The 21,556-nt window shown below is 40.6% G+C and overlaps 4 protein-coding genes across 5 annotated transcripts; 2 read left to right on the top strand and 2 right to left on the bottom strand.

Annotated features, from left to right (window-relative positions):
- Nucleotides 1–357: 357 nt before the first annotated feature.
- Nucleotides 358–2,250, bottom strand: LOC107038563 (protein CWC15 homolog). The gene is made up of 3 exons (XM_015257734.1): nucleotides 1,812–2,250; nucleotides 1,033–1,333; nucleotides 358–730 (listed from the first exon to the last, which is right to left on the bottom strand). Exons 1-3 carry the CDS (start codon nucleotides 1,940–1,942, stop codon nucleotides 488–490), a joined length of 675 nt encoding a protein of 224 aa, XP_015113220.1. The 5' UTR covers nucleotides 1,943–2,250; the 3' UTR covers nucleotides 358–487.
- Nucleotides 2,251–2,947: 697 nt separating this feature from the next.
- LOC107038618 lies at nucleotides 2,948–5,476 on the top strand. Its single transcript, XM_015257828.1, has 4 exons — nucleotides 2,948–3,098; nucleotides 3,190–3,309; nucleotides 4,088–4,266; nucleotides 4,567–5,476. The coding sequence occupies exons 1-4, from the start codon at nucleotides 3,047–3,049 to the stop codon at nucleotides 4,648–4,650; spliced, it is 435 nt and encodes a 144-aa protein (XP_015113314.1). The 5' UTR covers nucleotides 2,948–3,046; the 3' UTR covers nucleotides 4,651–5,476.
- A 122-nt stretch (nucleotides 5,477–5,598) lies between these two features.
- On the top strand, nucleotides 5,599–12,669 carry LOC107038617 (high affinity cationic amino acid transporter 1). 2 transcript variants are annotated; one of them, XM_015257827.1, is made up of 10 exons: nucleotides 5,599–5,641; nucleotides 7,714–7,975; nucleotides 8,763–9,047; nucleotides 9,150–9,254; nucleotides 9,657–10,184; nucleotides 10,865–10,967; nucleotides 11,043–11,191; nucleotides 11,268–11,434; nucleotides 12,326–12,434; nucleotides 12,550–12,669. In XM_015257827.1, exons 2-10 carry the CDS (start codon nucleotides 7,735–7,737, stop codon nucleotides 12,624–12,626), a joined length of 1,764 nt encoding a protein of 587 aa, XP_015113313.1. In that variant the 5' UTR covers nucleotides 5,599–5,641; nucleotides 7,714–7,734; the 3' UTR covers nucleotides 12,627–12,669. The 2 variants fall into 2 exon arrangements, with proteins under 2 accessions (XP_015113313.1, XP_015113312.1); XM_015257826.1 differs by lacking the exon at nucleotides 5,599–5,641 and adding an exon at nucleotides 7,420–7,615.
- On the bottom strand, nucleotides 12,185–21,425 carry LOC107038519 (protein piccolo). Its single transcript, XM_015257666.2, has 5 exons — nucleotides 21,181–21,425; nucleotides 20,730–20,809; nucleotides 18,469–19,744; nucleotides 18,023–18,414; nucleotides 12,185–17,937 (listed from the first exon to the last, which is right to left on the bottom strand). Exons 1-5 carry the CDS (start codon nucleotides 21,381–21,383, stop codon nucleotides 13,529–13,531), a joined length of 6,360 nt encoding a protein of 2,119 aa, XP_015113152.1. The 5' UTR covers nucleotides 21,384–21,425; the 3' UTR covers nucleotides 12,185–13,528.
- Between the last annotated feature and the right edge of the window lie 131 nt (nucleotides 21,426–21,556).

A 21,556-nucleotide genomic window follows, 5' to 3' on the forward strand; every position in this document is an offset into this window, starting at 1 on the left:
CTGCTCACTCCCCTCCAATCTTATTCGGTATATTTAGGTGTTTGTATTATATATAAAAATTTATAGAATGATTTACCTCTGAAAAATTGAGACTTTTATTATTTGCAAAAGGCTCCAACCAACGTCATACTCTTATTATTATTTTTTAAGAATTTGACCCTCACAGAGTGTGACCCCTGCATGACTCCCACATGAATCTATAGAAATATGAACATATTAGAGAGATAGAGATAAGAATTCAGAATCAGGGGCGTCTCCAAAATTTTTGAACCTCATTTTTTTCACTCATTTCTTATTCCCAAAAATTGATCTCATTGGATTCAACGAAAAAAAAAACGAAAATATTAAATAATAATATTTAAATAATGTTGTTTCTTCTTTATTGACTTTCAATTCTTCTATTTACAATGCCTCGAAATTGACGATTAATTCTTAATTCTAGACGTCCACAAACTGAAATTAATAATGAAGAGAGTAACCATCAGTCTTATTTAACATATTTCTCCATGAATTTACGGTGGAAGTCACTCCTGAGGGAGTCATTGATGAAGACATCGTGTTTCTTCTTGGGTTCTGTCCTCGCACAGTTCTTGAAGACGACATCATCGTCCCATCGTCGTCTCACCTTCATGTCTGTGCGAGTGGCTTGAGCCGAGTAATTCAGCAATGGATTTCCTGATAAAATGTTCTCCATTCTGATCCTCTCCTCCTCCTGTCTCTTCTCCAGTTCCTAAAAAATAGAATAAACAAAGCTCAATCTCCAAAATCAATCCACTATTTTGTGAACCTTCTCCCAGGTATTAATTTCATGAAAAAATGTCATAAGAACTTTCTGCAGAGAATTAAATTTCCCACAAAAAAGATTTTCTCATATTTTCCTCTAAACTCAATAGTTTCAGAGATGATTGCGTAATTAGTGAATACTTCCTTTTCCCCACTTTTTTGACTTTGTTTTTGCGCACAAATAAATATGATTTTGTGCTCAAATAAAAAATAATAATTAGTGAATGATTTTTCAAGAGTTTTCAGTACCTTCTTGGCGTTATCGGCAGCTCTCTCCTTCTTAATCTGCTGCAGCTCAGCGAGAAGTGCTGCAGTGTCATCCTCATCACTGTCAGAGTCTGAATCATCTTCATCCAAAGGATCATCAGCATCGAGACTCGCTGCTGGGACTTGATCGGCCTTCTGACGTTTGCTAGGCTGTACTGGCTCCCTCGAGGGCTCTACCATCCTCCTGTTCGATGATTTGCTCGTCTTCTCGACTTCCCGCTCCTCCAATTCCTTTCTGAAGTCTCTGGTGCGAAGTTCCTCAGTCGTTCCTTGTCCATGCTCTCTGAAATCCAAAAATCATAATTATTATTACAATTATTAAATCACCGAATTGCCCAAACATCTTCTTGGTCAAATTTCAAATATGTTTAACACTTATTTACAATTTTTTATAACAAATGTCATAATTTTTGGATTGCCTTCAGGGGATGACTTTCACCCTAGGGCATAAACAAAAAGTTCTGAATCAATCAATCAAGAAAAAAGTCATCAGATAATAGTGTAAATTTCTTTGAGTTTCTGCCAAATCTCAAAGAATGAATGAACCTCATAGAATGAATTTTAGCAATAAAAAATGAAAAAATCGCAATTTTTGTGTTTTGAATAAGAAAAAAAAGAAAAGTGAATGAATCGAGGTTATGTTTAGAGTTTGTGTGATTGTAATTTCTCTAAAGTATCCTCATTTTTTAAGAATGAAGAGGCATATGTAGAGATTAAAAAATAACAAGACAATTGAGAGAATGAATGAATGTATTAATTACCTGTATTTTAATTTCGTGTGTCCAGGTAGATCTCTGCTACTGTACTGCTTGGAAATAGCACTGAGATCCTTCTCCCCACGTCCTTGTCCTCCCCTAGCCCCGTCAAACGTGGGTCTCGCAGCAGTCGACATTTTTCTCTCAAAATTCACAAGGTTTTCACTCTTAATTAAATTCTAATCGCTAGCAGAATAATTAAACAGCTCCGAAATGCTGGGAAACGCTCTAATCCAGCATTGACACTTCAGAAATAAAATGGCGACAGTGTTTACGCTGGAGCGCCCCCTGAAGAGGCTCACAAGGTAACGAAAACCGAAGATTTCGAAACTTATGCAAATAATTTCACAAATAACTCACAAACCGATCGGTTTGTGGAAAAATTTCATAATACCTTTTTCATAGAAAATTGAATTTCCAATAAAAAATATTTTATCATGTTTTTCTGTAACCCCAGTGGTTCCAGAGATATTCGCAATAATAACGTCCAAAGTTTCCACTTGTTCATAATCAATTGTCTATCAAATTATCTCTTCAACTATCGACTCTATCAAAAAACATCATCAGACATTTTTGTGGGGAATTTAATCCTCTACAAAAAATCTCTTGTGAGATTTTACTCTAAACCCAAGGGTTCAGAAGATATTCTCAAAAAACCACAACAACAACAAGTTTAATTTTCAACAGACGATAAAGTAAAGATGTTTGAGAACACTGACGTCTCCACACACGTGTTCGTGTTATTTGGCAAATAACTCGCAAACCGATGGGTTTACAGAAAAACACCACAAGACCTTTTCTGTAGAAAATTGAATTTCCAATAAAAAATGTTTCATCATATTTTTGTGTAAACCCAGCGGTTCCAGAGATATTCACAAAAATAATGTCCAAAGTTTCCACTCGTTCATAATCAATTGTCCATCAATTTATCTCTTCAGCTATCGACTCTATCAAAAAACATCATAGGACATTTTTGTGGGGAATTTAATCCTCTACAAAAAATCTCTCATGACATTTTTCTCTAAACCCAAGGGATCAGGAGATATTCTCAAAAAACCACAACAACAACGAATTCAATTATCAACAGACGATAATGAGGAGATCATTGATAAAACGGACACCGCCACACGCCAATCAATGTTGTGTCCCCACCCACACCCCAACAGTCATCCTGAATCATTCAACAAAACAAACTGTCCCCTGTGCGTCTCCACGAGCATCAAGACCAGTATCAGTAAAAAATGTCTCGATTCCCCAGGATTCTAGTGCTCCTCTCATGCTGCACAGTTATCGGTGAGTAATTAATCAATGCCCCCCTGATCCCTCATCGATCCTGATCCCCTGGATCACGAATCAACACTTTAATCATTGGTTTAACCTCCAGGCAACGCCCTAGAGTGCTACGTCTGTGATCGACAACAGGACAACACTGGAAAATGCCTTTCAACGATAAACACCTGTGAATACGATCAGGACGCATGCTTCACCGAGGTCAACTGGGGCAGTGAGTGTCAAGAAAAAATGACAAAAAATTTCTTCAGGGTCTAGGAAGTTACACCTGGAGAGCACGTCTAAAAAGCTTCGTCAAACAAATTTTTAAAAACCTGGTTAAGGCCCAGGTGAACAATCTTTCGAATGATCTTGGTTGTTTTTTTTTTATTTTGATAATCTGAGTGATCTCCAATTGGCCCTGGAGTCTCCAAAAATTATGACTGTGCAATCAAAAAACGTTGAAAAAAATGAACATTTTCAAAGAACGTTTTTTAATAATATTGGGAAATAAACTCAATTGGGAGGAAATTGCAGATTAATAATGTGATGTATATAATGGCTGTTAGGTCGTCGTTAGTTACCATGATAAATTATCCATTCACTATTTCCTCTCTATCGGACTTTAAATAGCTGATCATTTGTTTGATTTTGTTATGTTGTGGATAGAAATAGTTGTGTTATTTATTTCCTGCTTATGAATTTGCGTCAAATCACTTGTTATTGTGACCCAATGTTGTTTGAGACTCTGAAGACGATTTTTTTTTCATTTTGTTATTTTCATTCGTGAGTATTCATTGAAGTCTTATTAATCCTCTATCCTAGTTTTTTTGCATTATTTTTCTGGATTTTTTGAAAGTTTTTCGAAGTTCAAATTGTTCAATTTTTTTCCCTTCAAGTTTTTTTAATCACAAAGTTGTTTTGACGAAGTTTTTATGACGGAGTTTTTTTTGCGGAAGTTTTTTAAACACGGACCTTATCAATGAATTCACGATTTTTTGTAATTTTTTTAGGCACTCCCTACTGGTCCCCAGCAGCTCAAAAGCAGCACTACATATCCAAGAAGTGCATGTCTAAGAGGGAGTGCGAGAAAATCAGGAAGGTGAATATGCCCGACTGCACGTACCTGTGGTACCAGGACTGGAAGTGCTCGGAGTGCTGTCAGGGGGATCGGTGTAATTATTACATATTTGTGAGTATTATTTTCAAGGTTTCTAAACCGCGTCCCTCTTATTTGTGGGAAAAAAATTCAAGAATACGGTTTTCATGCTTTGTTTATGGGGAATTATCTCGGAGATAAGTAGGTTTAGAGGAAAATATCAAAAGACAATTTGTGTAGAGAATTTTGTTTACTACAAAAATGTTTTATTGAGATTTTATCGCAGAACCACTCGTTATCGAGATAATTCAAGTTTTATGAAATAAAAAATTATGAATTAAATTGTAAACTTGATTTTTAAGAGAATTGATCTTCAATTTGGATTTTTTGCAGTCTGGAGCTAGTAAATACACATCTTGGAGTGTCCTGACGTCGATAGCAGTCATCCCCCTGTTCTGGAGTTGGATAACTGCGTAATTTTATTGGGAAGTGGTGAAGAATAGAATTTCTCCAGAATCACTGAACTTTTTCATGGAGAATTGAATTCTCCAGGAAAATGTCCAATGAATTGCCTCCAGTATCACTCATTACCGATATAGTTAAGCAATTACGAATCGATAAACGAAGAATTGAACGAAAGAAATCAAAACGTCCAGAGAAATTTTCATCGAGAATTAAACTTTCTACAAGATCTCGTCACATTCTTCTCTTGAAGTGAGATTAATTCGTTCCACAATAGATAAAAAATCGTCCAAAAGTGCCTTCTGTCAAATTCTCCAAGAATTGATTACAAAACTCCACTGCCGAGCTCGCAGTACATTTTTTACCATTTTAAGATAATTTTCAACAGTTTTTCTGACGTTATTTTTAATTGTAAACGTAAACTCCAAGTACAATTTTTTGGGTGACAAATCAACTCCAATTTCCAAAACATAATTTAGCATTTTCTATTGAAAATGTAGATCCTTTAAATTTAATTTTTTAACTGTAAAAAAAAAATAGCTGTAATGAACAAAAATATCTAAGTAATTGAATCCGTCCACGATGTAATGTATTTAATGTTCGTCCATAACTAAATGATAACGAGATTATTCGCTATTTTTTTTATAAATAAATTTGATAAAGGTATTTAAAGAAATTTTTGTTGCACTGAATTAATTGATGGGGTAATTCGAAAAGTGGAGAAAGTGAAGTGATGAATCAGAGCCCATTCCACGAGGGATTACCCGGTTTTCCCCCCACAATTGAATTGTAATGCGATAGAATCTCTGTCTACAATAAAACGATTTATAATGACAACAGAGGAATGTCTCCCTGCCTCTCCCTGTACTTGCAACGTCCAATTAGAGTCTTAGAATTATCAGTTTTCGTTCAGATAACGAGCTTCGTTGAAACAATATTATCCCAGTTGAGGTGTAAGCAGCGAGGACTGCAGTACTTCAAAGATAATATTTTTGGACTGTCACACGTGAGTATTCGATTGAAATTCTGAACACTAGTGTCTCTTCTATTTCATTTTTTTCGGTCAGAAATCATTTGAAAATTATTCAGACAACTTGTTTCGGTTCCTGTAATTTTTTTGAGTGAAGCTGTCATTCGGATGAGAGAATTAATTTTTAGCTTCACGAATTAACGGAAGGAAGTGGTTCTAATGACCCAGAAAATCAAATGATGAAATTCTAGTTGTCCACGCCTTGTGACGCTTGGATTTAACTCTGTGCTACAATTTTTACCAAATAAATGTCGCGATTTTATTTTTTTTTCACGCAATCGGTGCGTTCTCATGGAATTTAGGACAATTTTCACAATCAGTGATTTATTTCTGAACACTAGTTACTCTTTTATTTCATTTTTGTCATATTCATCATAAATCATTTGCAAATTATTCAGACTGATTGTTTCGGTTCCTATAATTTTTATGGGATTGACACTGTCATTAGGATGAGGTAATTAATTTTCAACTTTACTAATTGAAAGAGGAAAGTGGTTCTAATGACCCAGAAAATCGAATGATGAAATTTTACGACTTGTGAACAGGGATGTCCATCAATATTACATTTCTTCAATAAAAATTGAATATTGATAAAAATTAATAAAATAAAATCTAATTTTTGAATGAAATAAATTTAATTTTTGAATTGGGCAATTAGTTAACATTACCCAAAAATTTTTAAATAGTTGAATTAATCATGAATCAAATCATTCAAATTCCGGATTATTTTATCAATAAATAATTGAGGTCGGAATATTGACTACTTGGTAAATCGATAATTCTTTTATGAAATTTAGAATTATTTATTCAATAGTCAATTGACATTTCCCTATTCTCAATTATTTTGTTAATTTTCGAATGTCAGTGAAGATAAGTAAACTGCAATAATTTTACCGTGCAACTTCTCTTAATATTAATAATCTAACGATTGATGCCGATCCCTGCGCCTGATATCGAGATATTGAGATTTTAAGTGGTTCGGATCCTTTTCTTATCTCATTAATTCCACCGCTCGAACTTTTAAAATATAACATTCACCTTCATTCTATTCCTGTCACAGCCACATGACCACCGTATTCTATTATTCTATGATATGATAACACATCAAAAGATTTTCATATTGCGCGACCTTCAGAATCAGCCCCACGCGGAAGTGATGAAACAGCGAGATCTTCAGATAAATTGCCTAATGTTGGATCTATCGGATAGATCAATCTGTTACTGATCGATTCCATTAATTTAGTAAAGTAGTTTGACTCCCCACTTCGCCATGCATTAATTCAGCAACAAAGTGGTAAAACGGTTCGAGTCGAGTCACCTCCCAGTTGAGTTTTTGAGGAATATTTCCGAATCTAAGGGAGATAGCGAATTTTTCGTAATTACATTTGTTGTAGCTCTCAATTGGCTCCACAAAAAAGGTTCTAACAAAAATTCTGCTATCTCCCTTAGATTCCGAGGTATTCATTGAGCACTCACTTTTCGTCACAGCGTGATGAAAAGTATTTATTCAAGCGAAATAATTAACTTGATTGATTGAGGGGAATTTAATTGTGAACCCAAACGAGTGAAAAAAAATTTCGAAGGTCCAATTAGTTGTAATAGTCTGCGGGATATGGAGCGTAGATCAGGTCCCACTGATCTTTCGTAATTGGAGGAGACAATTCAGTTGAATCTGCTGTCTATCAATTGAATCGACTACAGTGTCTCACACCGAACGGATAATTCTCAGTTTCACGAGTCATTCGGAAGAGAGAAGTTCATTCCTAAATCTGTGCGATAGGACAATCAAAATTAATTTAAGTAGAAATGTCAATGAAAATAATCTAAAAAATTCCCAACAAATTCTCTACCGATCCAAATGATCTGAATAAATAAATAGAAGAATAAACAATAGGAAAAGTCCGTAAGAACGAGGAGAAAATGGATATAGACTTTAAATTATTTAGATCAGTGAGTGAATTCAGACGAAATTGAATGAAAAATTGTGTTAATTGAATTATTAAGGGATTAATTACTCATATTTCTGATTGTTGAATTTTTCTGTGAAGGCCCTAGGTACCACCAAGAAGATGCGGATAGGAAATATGATGAAAACGATGATAAAAACCTTCACGAGGAAAAAACTCGTGAATTGCTCGGGGGAATCTAGCCTAGTTCGGTGTTTATCTACTTTGGACTTGACTGCCCTTGGAATAGGCTCCACTCTGGGAGTTGGGGTTTATGTACTCGCTGGGGCGGTAGCTAGGGATGTGGCAGGCCCAGCTGTGGTTATTTCATTTGCAATTGCAGCGATCGCGTCGATGTTCGCAGGTAATTACATTAAAAAAAAATTTTTTTTAATGAAGTCGCGGATTAATTCGTGAGTATCTCGAAAACTGTCGGATTTAGCGAAAAATGTGACAAGATCTTTTCCATAGGAAATTAAATTTCCCACAAAAAATTATTTCTGAGATTTTTCTCTAAAACTCACGGTTTTCGAGATAACTACAGATTAATCTGAAAGTTACGTTTTCAGTTTTTGCTAGTGTTGATAATTGATTAATTATTTCGGTAATTGTTCACATGACAAAATGATATCAAAAAATATTTTTTTCGAAGGAATTTCATTGAATTACGGAAGTTATTCATGCCGAAAGCTAATAGCATTCGAGATAATTAAACAATAATCAAAAAGTGATTACTTAATTTATTTTTGTTGCTGTGGTCATTAAGAGTTCTTCTGGCTGCAGTAGTTCACGAGATTAAATAAGACGATATGACGCAAACTTTCCAAAAAAATCTGTTTGTGAATTTTCAATGAATTTTTCACTATTTGACTTCGTAAAATAATAAATAAATAAAAATAATGAATTAATGTCATGCTTAATTGCAAAAAATTCTGAAAAGAGTTCCTGAAACAATTCTGAATTAATCTTAAAATTCCTTTCAAATGAAGAACGAATTTTCTATATCTCCATTCACTTCATGTTTTCCAATTCTTCTCGAAAAAATCTATTCCCCAAAATTCCAAATAAATCCCCCAAGTCTCACTAATTGTCAAATAACCTCGTTAAAGACGGAATTCAAATAAAAATGTCAATTAATTCGATGATTTTAGGTCTTTGCTACGCGGAATTTGGCGCCCGAGTGCCGAAAGCCGGTTCCGCCTACGTCTACAGTTACGTCACGATGGGCGAGTTCATCGCATTCCTAATCGGTTGGACCCTAATCCTGGAGTACATGATTGGCGCGGCGAGTGTCGTCAGGGGCCTCAGCACTTACGTCGACGAACTGTGCAATAATTCCATGAGAAATGCCTTCCAACATGCTGCGCACATCGAAGTTGATTACTTCTCACCGTATCCGGATTTTTTCGCCTTCGGAATTACCATCACATTCTCACGTACTTAAAGAATCAATTTAAAATCCCGACCAATGAAGTGGAACAACAATATTTAACACAATATTAATATTTAACATATTTGACTTGTTGTTTTTTTTCCAGTGGCTGTGGCATTCGGAGCTAAAGAATCTTCCCTGGCTAATAACATCTTCACTTTTCTGAATTTGGGAGTGGTATTGTTCGTAATTATCACCGGAAGCTTCAACGGTAATTAATTAACAAACGATAATGAGCGATAACAATTTTTTGCGTTATTCGCGAATTTCGGAAGAATGAATTGTTTTCAATCTTCAATAATTCGAGATCTGCAGAGTGAGATTCAATTTTTTTTTCATTTTCAAGGTATTTTTTCAAGCTTTCAAATGTGATTTAGATCTTTTTCTGTCAATTTTTTTCTCGAAATTTCCATTCGGTTTTGCGTGACGCAGAGGAATGCTCGAATTCGGCAACGCAACAGCCTAAAACCCAGCGGGGAATCCCCGCGCAGGTGATCAAAGTCGCAGGGTCGCGCTTGGTGGCCAGACTAGGGTTTAAAAATGAAAAAAAAAATTTTTTTGAAGTTCTAGAGTTGTTCCCACCCCCAAACCCCTTATTCTCCGCTGGTTACAGCTACCGCAAAAAACTGGAAGCTCGAGACTCCATGCACGAACGGCCCGAAAGACGATTGCCCCAATGGAAGAGGTGGATTTGCGCCGTTCGGTATCTCCGGCATCCTGACGGGGGCTGCGACCTGTTTCTACGGTTTCATAGGGTTCGACTGCGTGGCGACAGCTGGAGAGGAGGCCAAGGACCCCAAGAAGTCGATCCCCATAGCCATCGTGGCCTCATTAACGGTCGTCTTCCTGGCGTATTTTGGTGTTTCAACAGTTCTGACGACAGTTCTCCCTTACTACGAGCAGAACCGGGACGCCCCCTTCCCCCACATGTTCGACAACATCGGCTGGAGCTGGGCGAAGTGGATAGTCTCCGTTGGAGCCATCAGCGGACTCTGCTCCAGCCTCCTCGGGGCTATATTCCCATTGCCAAGGGTCATCTACGCCATGGCTAATGATGGCTTGATCTTCAAGTGGATGGGATCGGTTAATTCCAGATTCCACACGCCGATGATGGGGACTTTGTCGGCTGGATTGTTAACTGGTGAGTTTTGGGGGCTGAGGGAAGGGATGAGGGGCCGCACACGGAGAAAAAAATTATTTTTGCAAAATACTCATTTACTTGAGATGAGTATTTATTTTTTCAATACCGTATTTCTCCAGTCGACTCATTCCCATATTCGAAAAATGCAACCAGTAAACGATAGACATTCAATGGTTTTGAAATTTATTTAGAAAAATTTGCTTTCATATTGAAAAACTAATTTTTTCATATTTAAAAAGGAAGAGATAATTGAACAATTAGGAGGATTGATCATCATTGCAATTCTTTTTAATAATTGAGAATCGTTTTCAGGATTTTCTCTAGTTTTGAAATTCTTTTTGAGATATTTACAGAATAAGATTCTATTTTTTTTCATTTATCTCCTGTTCTCCGACACTTTGTTGCACTATTCAATGATTAATTGAATTGGCCTGTGGATTATTGATTCTCAATGAAAGGAAATTGGATATCTAATGCATCTCTTCATATTAAAAAATTGCAATAAAAAATGAAAAATGCCCTATTCAATGATTAATTGGATTGGACTGTGGATTATCGATTGTAAATTAAAGGAAACTGGACATCTAATGCACCTCTTCATACTGGAAAAATGCAATGAGTAAACAGTAGACATTCGACGTTTTTGAAATTTATTTTACAAAATTAAAAATCGTTTTCAGGTGTTCTCGCAGCAATATTCGAGCTTGGACAACTCGTGAATATGATGAGCATTGGTACTCTTCTGGCTTATTCAATAGTTGCCGCTTCTGTTTTAGTTCTAAGGTAAAAATACTGAATTCCGCAATTCATCAAAATCCTGTCGTTTCAACATTTTCTCAATGCCCCTCGTTTTTTCAGGTATGAAGAGAGTGAAGCTTATCAGAAACGAGACGACAGAGAACCAAGGACATTCGACTACATAGCGAAACAGTTGATAAACATGAATAAACTCCACATGTCCACGAAATTGACGAGTCAAATCGTCAGTTGGCTAGTCTTCGTCTACGGTAATTAGCAGAAAAACCTAGCAAACCCTTAAATTCAGTCTCGTCTGAGAATAAAAGACTCTATTCCTTCTTTCAGTGGTCCTGTGCTTCTGCATAACCGGAATAATCCGGACGTTCTCAGGAGAAATAATGAAAGGAACAGTCTGGCCGATAATTCTCCTCGCAATCACCGTCACATGTCTAGCATTAACAGTTCTACTTATTCATCTTCAACCGAAATCCGAGAAGAAACTCAATTTCTCAGTAAGTACGACTTGTATATGAGTGTTTTCACCAATTATTGGTACACTGAGAGAAAATAGAAGTGTGCCAATTACCTCACATCATCGAAAATGCTTTAAAATCGCCAAAAAAGTAGAAAATTGTGCCCGGTAGCCCCTTCCCCCACTTCGATTGGAGATTTTTTCATTTCTTTACCCAAAGTGACTATTTTTAGAAAACATATTGAAAAATTAGACTAGGACTCGGATTCGTTCTATCAAAAACATTTTTTTCCAAATTTTTTTTTTAATTTTTCCAAATTTTTCATTTTTTTACTTTTTCATTTAAGAATTCATTATTTATCGACCATTTATGTACCATGAATAAAAAATTTTGGAATGAAAAATTAAAAAATGAGAAATTGGAAATTTTTTTAAAACGAAATTTGAAAAAAAAAATATTTTTGGATAGAACGGATCCGAGTTCCAGTCTAATTTTTTGATGTGTTGCGTAAAAGTAGTCACTTTGGGTAAGGAAAGAAAAAAATCTTCAATCGAGGTCGGGGAAGGGGGCAACACGCCCAATTTTCTAATTTTTTGGCGATTTTAAAGCATTTCTGATTATGTGAGCTAGTTGGCACTATGCTCAATTGAAAGAGCGGAAAATTTCCGTCGGAAATGCACACTGAAAATCCAAAACAATTGCCCGCTGCTGAGCCGCAAAATTTTGTCGAAAACTCACAAAATTGAAAAAATAAGGTTTTGGGAGTAATAAAATTTTTTAAAAATTGGAAAAAATTTTCTGATGTCTTTTGAATGCACAAAAGTATTGTAGGTACAAAACTATGCCAATAATTAGTCAGAAACCCCCACATATTGAAATTTTTAAAGGCCCCAGACTAAAGTTATCGTTTCACTCTTAATTAATAATCAGGTCCCACTGGTGCCCTTTCTCCCTGCCTTGAGCATCATCATCAACATCTACCTAATGGTGATGCTGGACATCATGACCTGGATACGATTCGCCTTGTGGATGGTAGTGGGTAAGTCCCAACTCAAGTTACGATTAATCTAATTGTTTTTTCGTTATTTCTCTCATTATTAAATAATCCTATTTTATCAAAAATAAACGTTTACGCTCTCGTTTGTATTCACCAGGTCTATCGATCTACTTTTTCTACGGCGTATGGCACAGCACACACAGAGACAACCACATAAACTCTGAGACAACGTAACGAATAGTCTGTACATACTCTAATAAATGACAATGATAAGATATTTTACATTGTTTCACAATAAATCCTAATAACTATTAAATTAACGATTTTTTTACTCAAAGATTAATTCTCATCTGTCGAATTGAGCAGTTTAATTATTAATGTGAATAATCCTTAAGTTTTCTTAATCTTTTGATGAAGCTTTCTCACGTCTCCTAATGACTAAATATTGAGATATTGTACATTTTTACGGATAAACATGAATAAACGTGAAAAACTAAAAAGAATAGCATTAATATCGTTTAATGAACCAAATTCTAAATAACTAGATTCTCAAAATGAATGAACTCACACTTTGACAACTAAATCTCATCTTTCTTATGAATTAAGAAAGGAGATAGTGTTCAAGTTCTTCTCAAGGAAGAATCGGATACTTTTAATTCGCGATCAACGTGTGTAATCCTTCCAATCCTAGTTAAATTCATAGATACGTAAATTTCTTCACGTTTCAAATCTTATTCTCGTTCGTTGTTTAATTCATAAAAGAAAATTGCCAATCTTTAAGAGGCTTTTAAGACTAAAAACTCTTTCAACTATTGCATTTTGCACATAAAATTCTGAGAAAATATACCAAACACTTACGTTTTCGACAAATAAATTCAAGAAAGAAAAATCAATCTTTCAAGAAATTTACTCCCAATGACTGAAAATCGCCCTCGAAAACTCTTCTTCACTTATTCCTCTAACTCAACCGAAATAGAGTCTTCAAATGCAAAAATCCCCTGATTTTCCATAAACACTAGAATACTTTCCGCCGAATATTCTCAAAACATCTTCGTCCTCACTCTCATTTAAAAAGAACATTTCCCATTTATCCAAACACCGCTCTTAAACTAAAAAATAAAAAACTTCTTGCCTTATCACAACCCAAACAGCGAGCACATCTCCCTCAGCTGTAGGCTCCTGATCTGCCCCTGCCTGCTGCCAGCGAGGACAGCCTCAGCAAGCGCAAGCTTCCTCTTCTGCAGCTCGACAATCCTCTCCTCAATAGTATCCTGGCAGATGAACCTGTGTATAACCACATTCCTGGTCTGCCCAATCCTGTAGACCCTGTCCTCCGCCTGGACCTCTAGCTGTGGATTCCAATGGACATCCACAATCATCACATGATTCGCCCCCATGAGATTGAGCCCCTGTCCCCCAGCCTTCAGCGACAACAACAAAACCATGATCTCCTCCTCATTCTTCCCCCTTCTCCCCTCATTAAACCTCCTGACGATTCCATCCCTGGTTTTGAAATCGGTCCCCCCAGTGTAGTAGGCGACCCTCCCCCTGGTCTCAGGCATCTTCTCAGGATCCTCCAGCTGCTTCCCAATGATTTTCAAATACCTCACCCAGTCTGACACCACCACCACCTTCTCCCCCCTCCCGACAACCCTCTTGACCTCCTCCAACACAGCCTTCATCTTCGAGGAGACTCTCTCCTCCCCAAACACCGGATTCTCCTTCCTCCAGAAGCTGCGATCCTCCACGACCCTCCTATCCACCCCAATGCTCCCATCGTCCCCTCCGAACTCCTCCAGCTCCTGCAGAACCTCCTTATTAACCTCCTTCAACGCCTTCTTCCCGACGCTCTCCGCCCCCACCCCCTCCAAGTCCTCAGCGTCCAGCATATCCTTAATCAAAGCTGGATGACAGCAGCTCTGCCTCAGCCTCACGATCAACGCCAGGATGTGATGACTCCCCACGTTCCCCCGCCTCCTCAAGAGCTTCACCTGACTCGGTGTCAGCTTCACAGAAGAATAATTCAAATTCATCCTGTAGTCCTTTCCCATCGCCTCCTTCCTCTCCTTCTCACTCCTCTGATGCAGAAGTTGAACGAACAAAGTTCTCGAGTATATCATCACCCTGTCGTATACAAGCCTCTCCTCCGCCTCCAGGACAACGTCAACCACGTGATCGCTCTTCGCAGGGAGTCCTGGCATAAGGTCATCAGCCACCAGAGCCTTCTTCGTTCTCCTCAACATCACGCACTTCATGATGTAGTAGAGCCGAGCTGCGCCATCGTCATCGTTGCTCCCCATCCACTTGCTGAAGTGCCCCAGATTGTCGAAGGGCTCCACCTTCAGGAACCTCAGGACCGGGAAGATGTCCTTCACCTCGTTGTGGATGGGGGTCCCCGTCAGCGCCCATCGCTTCTCGGTCTTCAGGTCCGCCACCAGTGGAGACCTCAGGCTCAACGGATTCCTCACGACGTGCGCCTCGTCCAAGACCACCCGCTTCCACTGAACCTTGAAGAGAATCTGGTCCTGCGTTTTGTTCTTCGCTAGGGTGTCGTAACTCGTGATGACGACGGACGCCTGGCGAAGGATCTCGATGTTCCTCTCCTTGGTTCCGTGGTACTTCTCGACGTTTGGGATCGATCCCTTGAGCTTTATCTCCTCGTACCACTGGCGAATCAGATTCGCGGGACAGACCACCAGGGTTCCCCCAAGGTTCTTCCTCCTCTCGGTGTTCCGCTTCCTTCGCTTCTTTTCTAGCTCGAGGGACTTCATGATCAGTGCGATGGTGATCATCGTCTTCCCGAGGCCCATGTCGTCGGCGAGGAGACCCCCAGCTGGCTCGCAGGACTCCCTCCACAGCATCCAGGAGAGCGCCTGCTCCTGGTGAGGGAACAGGGTCACCCTCAGGTTCTTCGGGGTTTTTATCCTCATCTCGGGGGTGGGCTTGCTCTGCAGTTGAGAGTAAATCTTCTTGATTGTTTTGATGGTTTTCTTAGAGGCCAGGGCGGGGTCTATCGACCTGGGGAGGTCCTCCAGGTACGCAGGCTTCTTTTCAGCCTTGACCTTGGGCTTCTCGGTTTTTGGCGGGGGCTTCTTGAGCTTCAATTCGGTGAAGCTCTTGGGGAGCCCCACCTTTTGGCTGACGTCGATGCTGCCGTAGTCTGAGTCCTTCGACTGGGCAGAGTCTTCGTGAACGTCGGGATCCTCGTCGTCTGCTTCGTCGCGCGAGGGGGATTCAGACCGATTTTCGATTGAGGAAGCTTCTGTGCCTTCGCCAGAGACGCCACTATTTTCTTCTGATTCACTCAGGTCGTCGTCGTCTGTGTTCCAACCCTTAGGATCGTCTGTTGGGTACTCTACGTAAGGCTCCAACTGGGTGGAAGATCCTGGACTTGGGGAGGAGGGCTCTGAAGGTCTCCTCGGGGGGAGGGAACGTTTTTGGAGTTGGGAAATGTGTCGGGGGGTTGGGGGTTGCGAGGGGTTCTCCTGGGGTTTCGGGGGGGAGTCGTCGTCTGAGAGGGTGTAGACTGGGGGTGGAGGGGGTCCAGGGTGTTCAATCACTTTCAGGATCGTAAGGTCTGGGTCTTCAGGGTTTTGAGTGTCGGGGGAGGTTGGGAGGTCTGGGGGAGGTGATTTCAGGGGGAGAGGCGGGAGGGATTTTAGTTGGGAGGGAAGGGGGGGATCTCCTGGGGGGGGTCCAGGTTTAATTATCTTCAGTATTTGCAGGTCTGAATCGAGTTGTTCAGGGGTTTGGTCAACTGAGGGTGATTTCAGAGATTGAGGGGGCTCGGAAGGTGCAGGAGGATGAGTGAGGGGAGGTCCTTCTGACATTTCGGCCTTTGATGAGGGTTTAGGCCTCACTTCCTCCAATATTTGTAGGTCTGGATTAACTTCTTGTGGGGTTTTGTCCTTTGAGGGGTTGGGGAGGTTCGATGAGGATGATTCTAGGGGCTGAGGGGGTTGAGTGAGTGAATGCCCTTCTGACATTTCTACGTCTGTTAAAAGTCCAGCTCTCACTTCCTCCAATATTTCTAGCTCTGGACCAACTTCTTCTGGCTTTTTATCTTTGGAGAGGGCTGGGAGGTTCGGTGAGGATAATTTTAGGGGTCGAGTTAACTCTGAAGTCACAGCTGGTGATGATTCCTCGTCACCTGACAGATACACTAGGTCTGGCGTTGAAGACGATTTTTCTCTCTCTTTTCTCTGTAGTAAGATCACTTCAAGTATTTCCTCTTCGTCTGAGTGAGTCGGAGGCTCCGGGGATGATGGGGTTTGAGGGCGATTGGAGAAGGGTTCCACTGCATCTTCTTGTTGTGGAGATGTCTCTAAAGAGAATTTCTGGATTGCAGAGACGTCTTGAACGATTTTCGGAGACTCTGAATATTTATTCACGTCCTGAGATGAACTCAGGTTGACTCCCACATTAACAACTCCACCAGGGAATTTAGTGGAACCTTGAGAGGTAACTGAAGGCCTCCAGTGAGAGACTTGAGTTGCAAGAAGCTCCACTGGATCATCACCATCCTCAGGGGATTCTCCAGATTTAGATGGGGTAATCGTCGAGTCCACTTCCTCCAGGTCTACTCCACTCTCTTCTTGAGAATTTTCTCCAGCAGCTGTCGAAGCTTCCGATGATTCCTCTTCCACCGGATTTGATCCATCACCCTTTGATAAGTCCCCCAGGGTCTTCTGAATGTCCTCAGAGTCTTCTGAATCGTTTTTTGAAGTGATTGAAGGGTCTTGACCCCCAGAAGAAGAGTTTAAGTCCCCTGAGTCCTTCCCCTGGGTTAAAAGAGTCTCAGAATCATTATTGACCCCACGACTGGGGACGAGTGTCTCCTGGTTCTTGTAGTACTCCACACTGATAACTCGAGACTTCATCACCTCTGGCCTCTCCAAGCGCCTCTCAGGCGATTCCTCCAGGAACTCTGACAGGTCCTCGATTGAATCACTCAGATGAAACAATTTTCTCTTTTTTCTCAAGTCTGGGGGCTTCTTCACGACGCGGGGGGAGTTCTCATCATCACTGGAATTGCAGCCCCTGGGGGACGAATTTTTTCTCTTCTGGGGGTCTAAAATGTCGTCTAAATTAATTCTTCGAGGCTTCAGGACCTTCATGAAACCTCGAGGGGTTTTCTTTGGGGCTCTTGGTGTCTTTCTCTCTCGGTTTGGAGACTCTGGAGTTGGAGATGATGCCGGAGTAACTGTTTTTGGTTTTTTCAGGAAGAAACGCTTTCGGTATTTCTTCTTTGGCTTGAGCTTGTCGTCTTGAGGATTTTCTGGAGAATCTTCTGGGAGGTTTGGGTTTGCAGGAGATGCAGGGGATTCACCAGCCTCTTCTGATGAGTCACTCAGGTACTTTCGTGCTGCGTTTCTCAGTCTTCGAGGCCAGGGACTCGCGTCGATATCAGAATCTGAATCACTTTGAGTTCCTTCCCCTTCTGAATTTTTTAAAGTTGACGTCTCTTCTCTGCAGAGGGATCTCTCACGAGAAATCGATGCATTCGTTGACTGGCCCATCGCATGTTGAACCCTGGGGAGTTCTTCTGGAACAAAAAACGAATTTTCAATTGTCTGGAATTACCAACGACCCAACTAAATCAGTAGAAGACGAATTAAAAAATGCTTCACCTTCTCCAGTGACGTTCGCCCTCTCGACTGCGTGAACGTCAGTGGCAGGAGTGTTATCCCCCAGAGCCTCCTCAGACCTCTGTACCTTGGCTGCTCGCTCAACCCCAACGTCGTCCCCAAATTCCTCCAATTTCCTCTTCAGTCCCTCGTTAATCTCGACGGAGACGTTTATCCCCGTCGATTCAGCGAGTGGAGTCGCCCTCTCGAGGTCCTCAATGATGTCGTCGAGCTCAATGACATCATCAAGACACTCGTCGGTTATCGTGGTCGATAAAGAGAGGGTGTCATCGAACTCACTTTCATCTTCTGGATTTTGTGCTCCAGTAGTCGAGTTCTCTCCAGGTACTTCAGCTCCAGAGGCTGTGGCACTAATTTCCTCGATGGGCTCATGACTTTCATAATTTTTATTCATCTTTTCTGACATTTCTTCAATTTCTTTAATCAACGTTTCCATCTTTTCGGGGAATTTCTCTCTGCAATTATCCCCCTCGAGGAATTCAATCCCATCATCTTTAGCGATTCCATCACTATCAGTCGAGATATTTTCAGGAATATTTTCAATATTTTCCTGGAGATTCTCGACTGATAGGAGTTGATCCCCGACGGAGCTTTCCCTGCTCGCGATTTCCATGGGCTCCACATCCCCATCAACCCCAACATCATCTAGATTTTGACTGGAGTGAGACCCCCTGGAGGTCGACTCATCCTCACTCTCCTCCGAGAACTCCTCGTCGAAATCCAGAGTCTGAATAGAGATCTCCATGAAGGGGTCGTCGTCAACGAAAGTGGATGGACTCCCCCTCCTATCCTCTTCTGAATCATTTGATGAAGAAGCATTAACCCCAAGAGTTCCATCGACTTCTGAGGCCTCCAAGTCCTCAAGAGTAGCTCCAGACTCCCCTCCAGGGCTTCCACTCTCCCCTGCATCGCTCAGAGCCTGTGCAATTGCCTCATCAAGCCATCCAGAAATGTCTTCATCAGCCTTCGATTCTTGGGAAGTTTCTCCTCCAGAATTCTCCAGCGTCATTCCTCCCCTCTCGTCCCCACAACTCAAAAACTCGTCATTATCCTCGCTGAAAAAACTGGTGGCATCGAACACCGAGAGAATTTCAGTGAGATCTTTGGTCTCTGGGGGTTTGAAGGTGGAATCGTTCCCCTCGACAAATTCCTCACTCTCTTCTCCTGAGGGGACTTCGCCCTCGTCTGAAGAGTCTCCTCGATTCTCTTCCCTCATTTCGACTGAAAATCTGCTGCCCTCGGTGATTATTAACTCCTCGAGGCCCTGGAGGTGCCCCGAGGTGTTCAGGGACTTGAAGCTGAGGCTGTGGTCTGTGCTCTCAGCGTAAATCGACATTTCCTCGCAGAGGGACTTCATCGAGTCCATGTCCTGGACTCGCGGGTTGTCCAAGTGCTCCACCAGTTCGAGCTTTATCGCATCTTTCACTTGGGTGATCGTCCCCTCAGGGAGCGACAAGTCAGCCTCGAACTTGACGAGTGCCTCCCCTCTGCAGATCTCGGGCGAATCAACGGTTTGGCTAGTTATTTCAGGGCTGGGGTTCGCGGGGTAACTCACTGTTTCGGGCTTTACTTCGAGCTCGGCCTCCTGGGGACTAGTGGAGTCACTGGCGTCCTCGAAGTCCGAATTATCGAGGGGGATTTGCGGGAAGACGTCACTGTCCATGTCCGGGCTCTCCTCCTTGCATTCTTTTTTTATTCTCAATTCTTTTTAGAGAACAAGAATACCACAAAACACGTATGTAATTCATGCAAAATCTGGATCTCGTCTGTGTTTATTTTATTTTTTGCTGACGAATGGACAAGATTTGGAATCGTTTAAATTTAAGTTTTTGATTTTTTCCGGAAACGCATTTTTTTTAGGTAGGTATTTTTGAGCCCTATCAATCGCCGGTAATTATAATTTAATTCTTCGATTAATTTTTTAATTTTCGAATTTTTTCGAAAATCGGTTGTCCTACGATAACTAAAAAAATGCTCTGAATTGATTGAACGGTGGCTTAGTAAATTTGTTTCGATGTCTTTTTGAACGAGTTCGAAGATAATTACGATAGCTTTTTTTTTTAATTCTCAATTCTTTTTAGAGAACAACAATACCACAAAATGAGTAAATAATGATTCTTAACCCCTGAATGGCGTTTTTTTTCGATCTTTTTTCTTCAATTTCTAAAAAACAAACGTCCATCTACTGCGCAGTTTACCCAAACGTTCAAATTTAATTTTTGGATTTTTCGTGTTATATCGACCCGGTATGATCCAAAAAGGTCGAAAATGCATTTTTTTCCGAATGTTCGTAAGCATAAATAACTATACTATATGCAATGCAAGAGCCATTTCCCAGTTGTTTTCATTCTGAGAATGATTTTGAGTGCTGAAACACGTTCTACGTCAGGGGGACGTGAATTATTGATAAAATTTCCTAATTGGGACAGTAAAACTTCCAAACGAGATATTAGATCTCATTCTAACGATAAAAAACTGTTTTTACAGTTGCGAACAAAGAAAATTCGTGCACGATGTATCTGATGCAAGACAATAACTAAAATAAATCCCGGAATAAAATAAAATAAAGCTCACGAAGGGGGAAAAACTCATTATCAAACAAATAAAGTCACTAGAGTCGCTGGTTATTTACAGGGAATTCTTCCTCAACCGCAAGAATTAACGAAAAAACTGCATGAAGGTGACTCACCATTGAGCGGTTGACAACAATCCTCTGCCCCGTCCATCCCCTCGTCGCGACTTCTTTGTTCGTCGTCACTCTTCGAAATTCTGCAACACAGAATCCAAGAAACGGTTAGATAATGCCCCTCGGCCTCTCCACGTTCCCTTTTCACGCTTAATTCAGTATCGAAGTGGTAAAACAGTACAAGTCAATCGTAAATTTTGACTATTGACCACTTTTCAATGAATATCTCCAAATCTAAGGGAAATAGCAAAATTCTTCGCAGAACCTTTTTAGTAGCACTCAATTCGCTCTACAAAAAAGGTCATTATGAAAATTTCGTCATCTCCCGTAGATTCGGAAATATTTCTGGAAAACTCAACTGAAGACTAAATTGACGTAAACCCTTTGACCACTTCGCTACTGCATTCAAAATCCCTCGACATTCGCGATAAAATTGTTATAAAAAAAGACGTACGTAGTCCCCTCGGCTTGGTCAGACGACTGGGTGCCCTCGTGACGGATTCCTCGCCAGGAATGTCCCTCCCCGTTGTGCGAGGCAACCGCGACGAGTGGATCCATCACCTCAATCGCCTCCATCTTCACAGTTTCGTTCTCCCTCACTATCACACCGAGTATTATCTCTGATAAATATCGCGAAAACTTTTTAAACGCGGACATGAAGCGTCATAATGTCGAGCGGAAGACGCTGACCGAACCGAACAACCGGCAGTTGTGTTTTGAACAGGCACACGCAGGTCTCCTTCCCCCTGCGACTCGCGCGAACTGAAGGTCGCGAACGCGAACGGCCAATCGCGCGAGTCGGAGGGAGGAGAGGGGGAAAGAGTGGTGGG

The sequence above is a fragment of the Diachasma alloeum genome, unplaced genomic scaffold, assembly GCF_001412515.2.
Source record: "Diachasma alloeum isolate Michigan unplaced genomic scaffold, Dall2.0 Dall_scaffold_00285, whole genome shotgun sequence".
Taxonomy (NCBI): Eukaryota; Metazoa; Arthropoda; class Insecta; order Hymenoptera; family Braconidae; genus Diachasma; species Diachasma alloeum.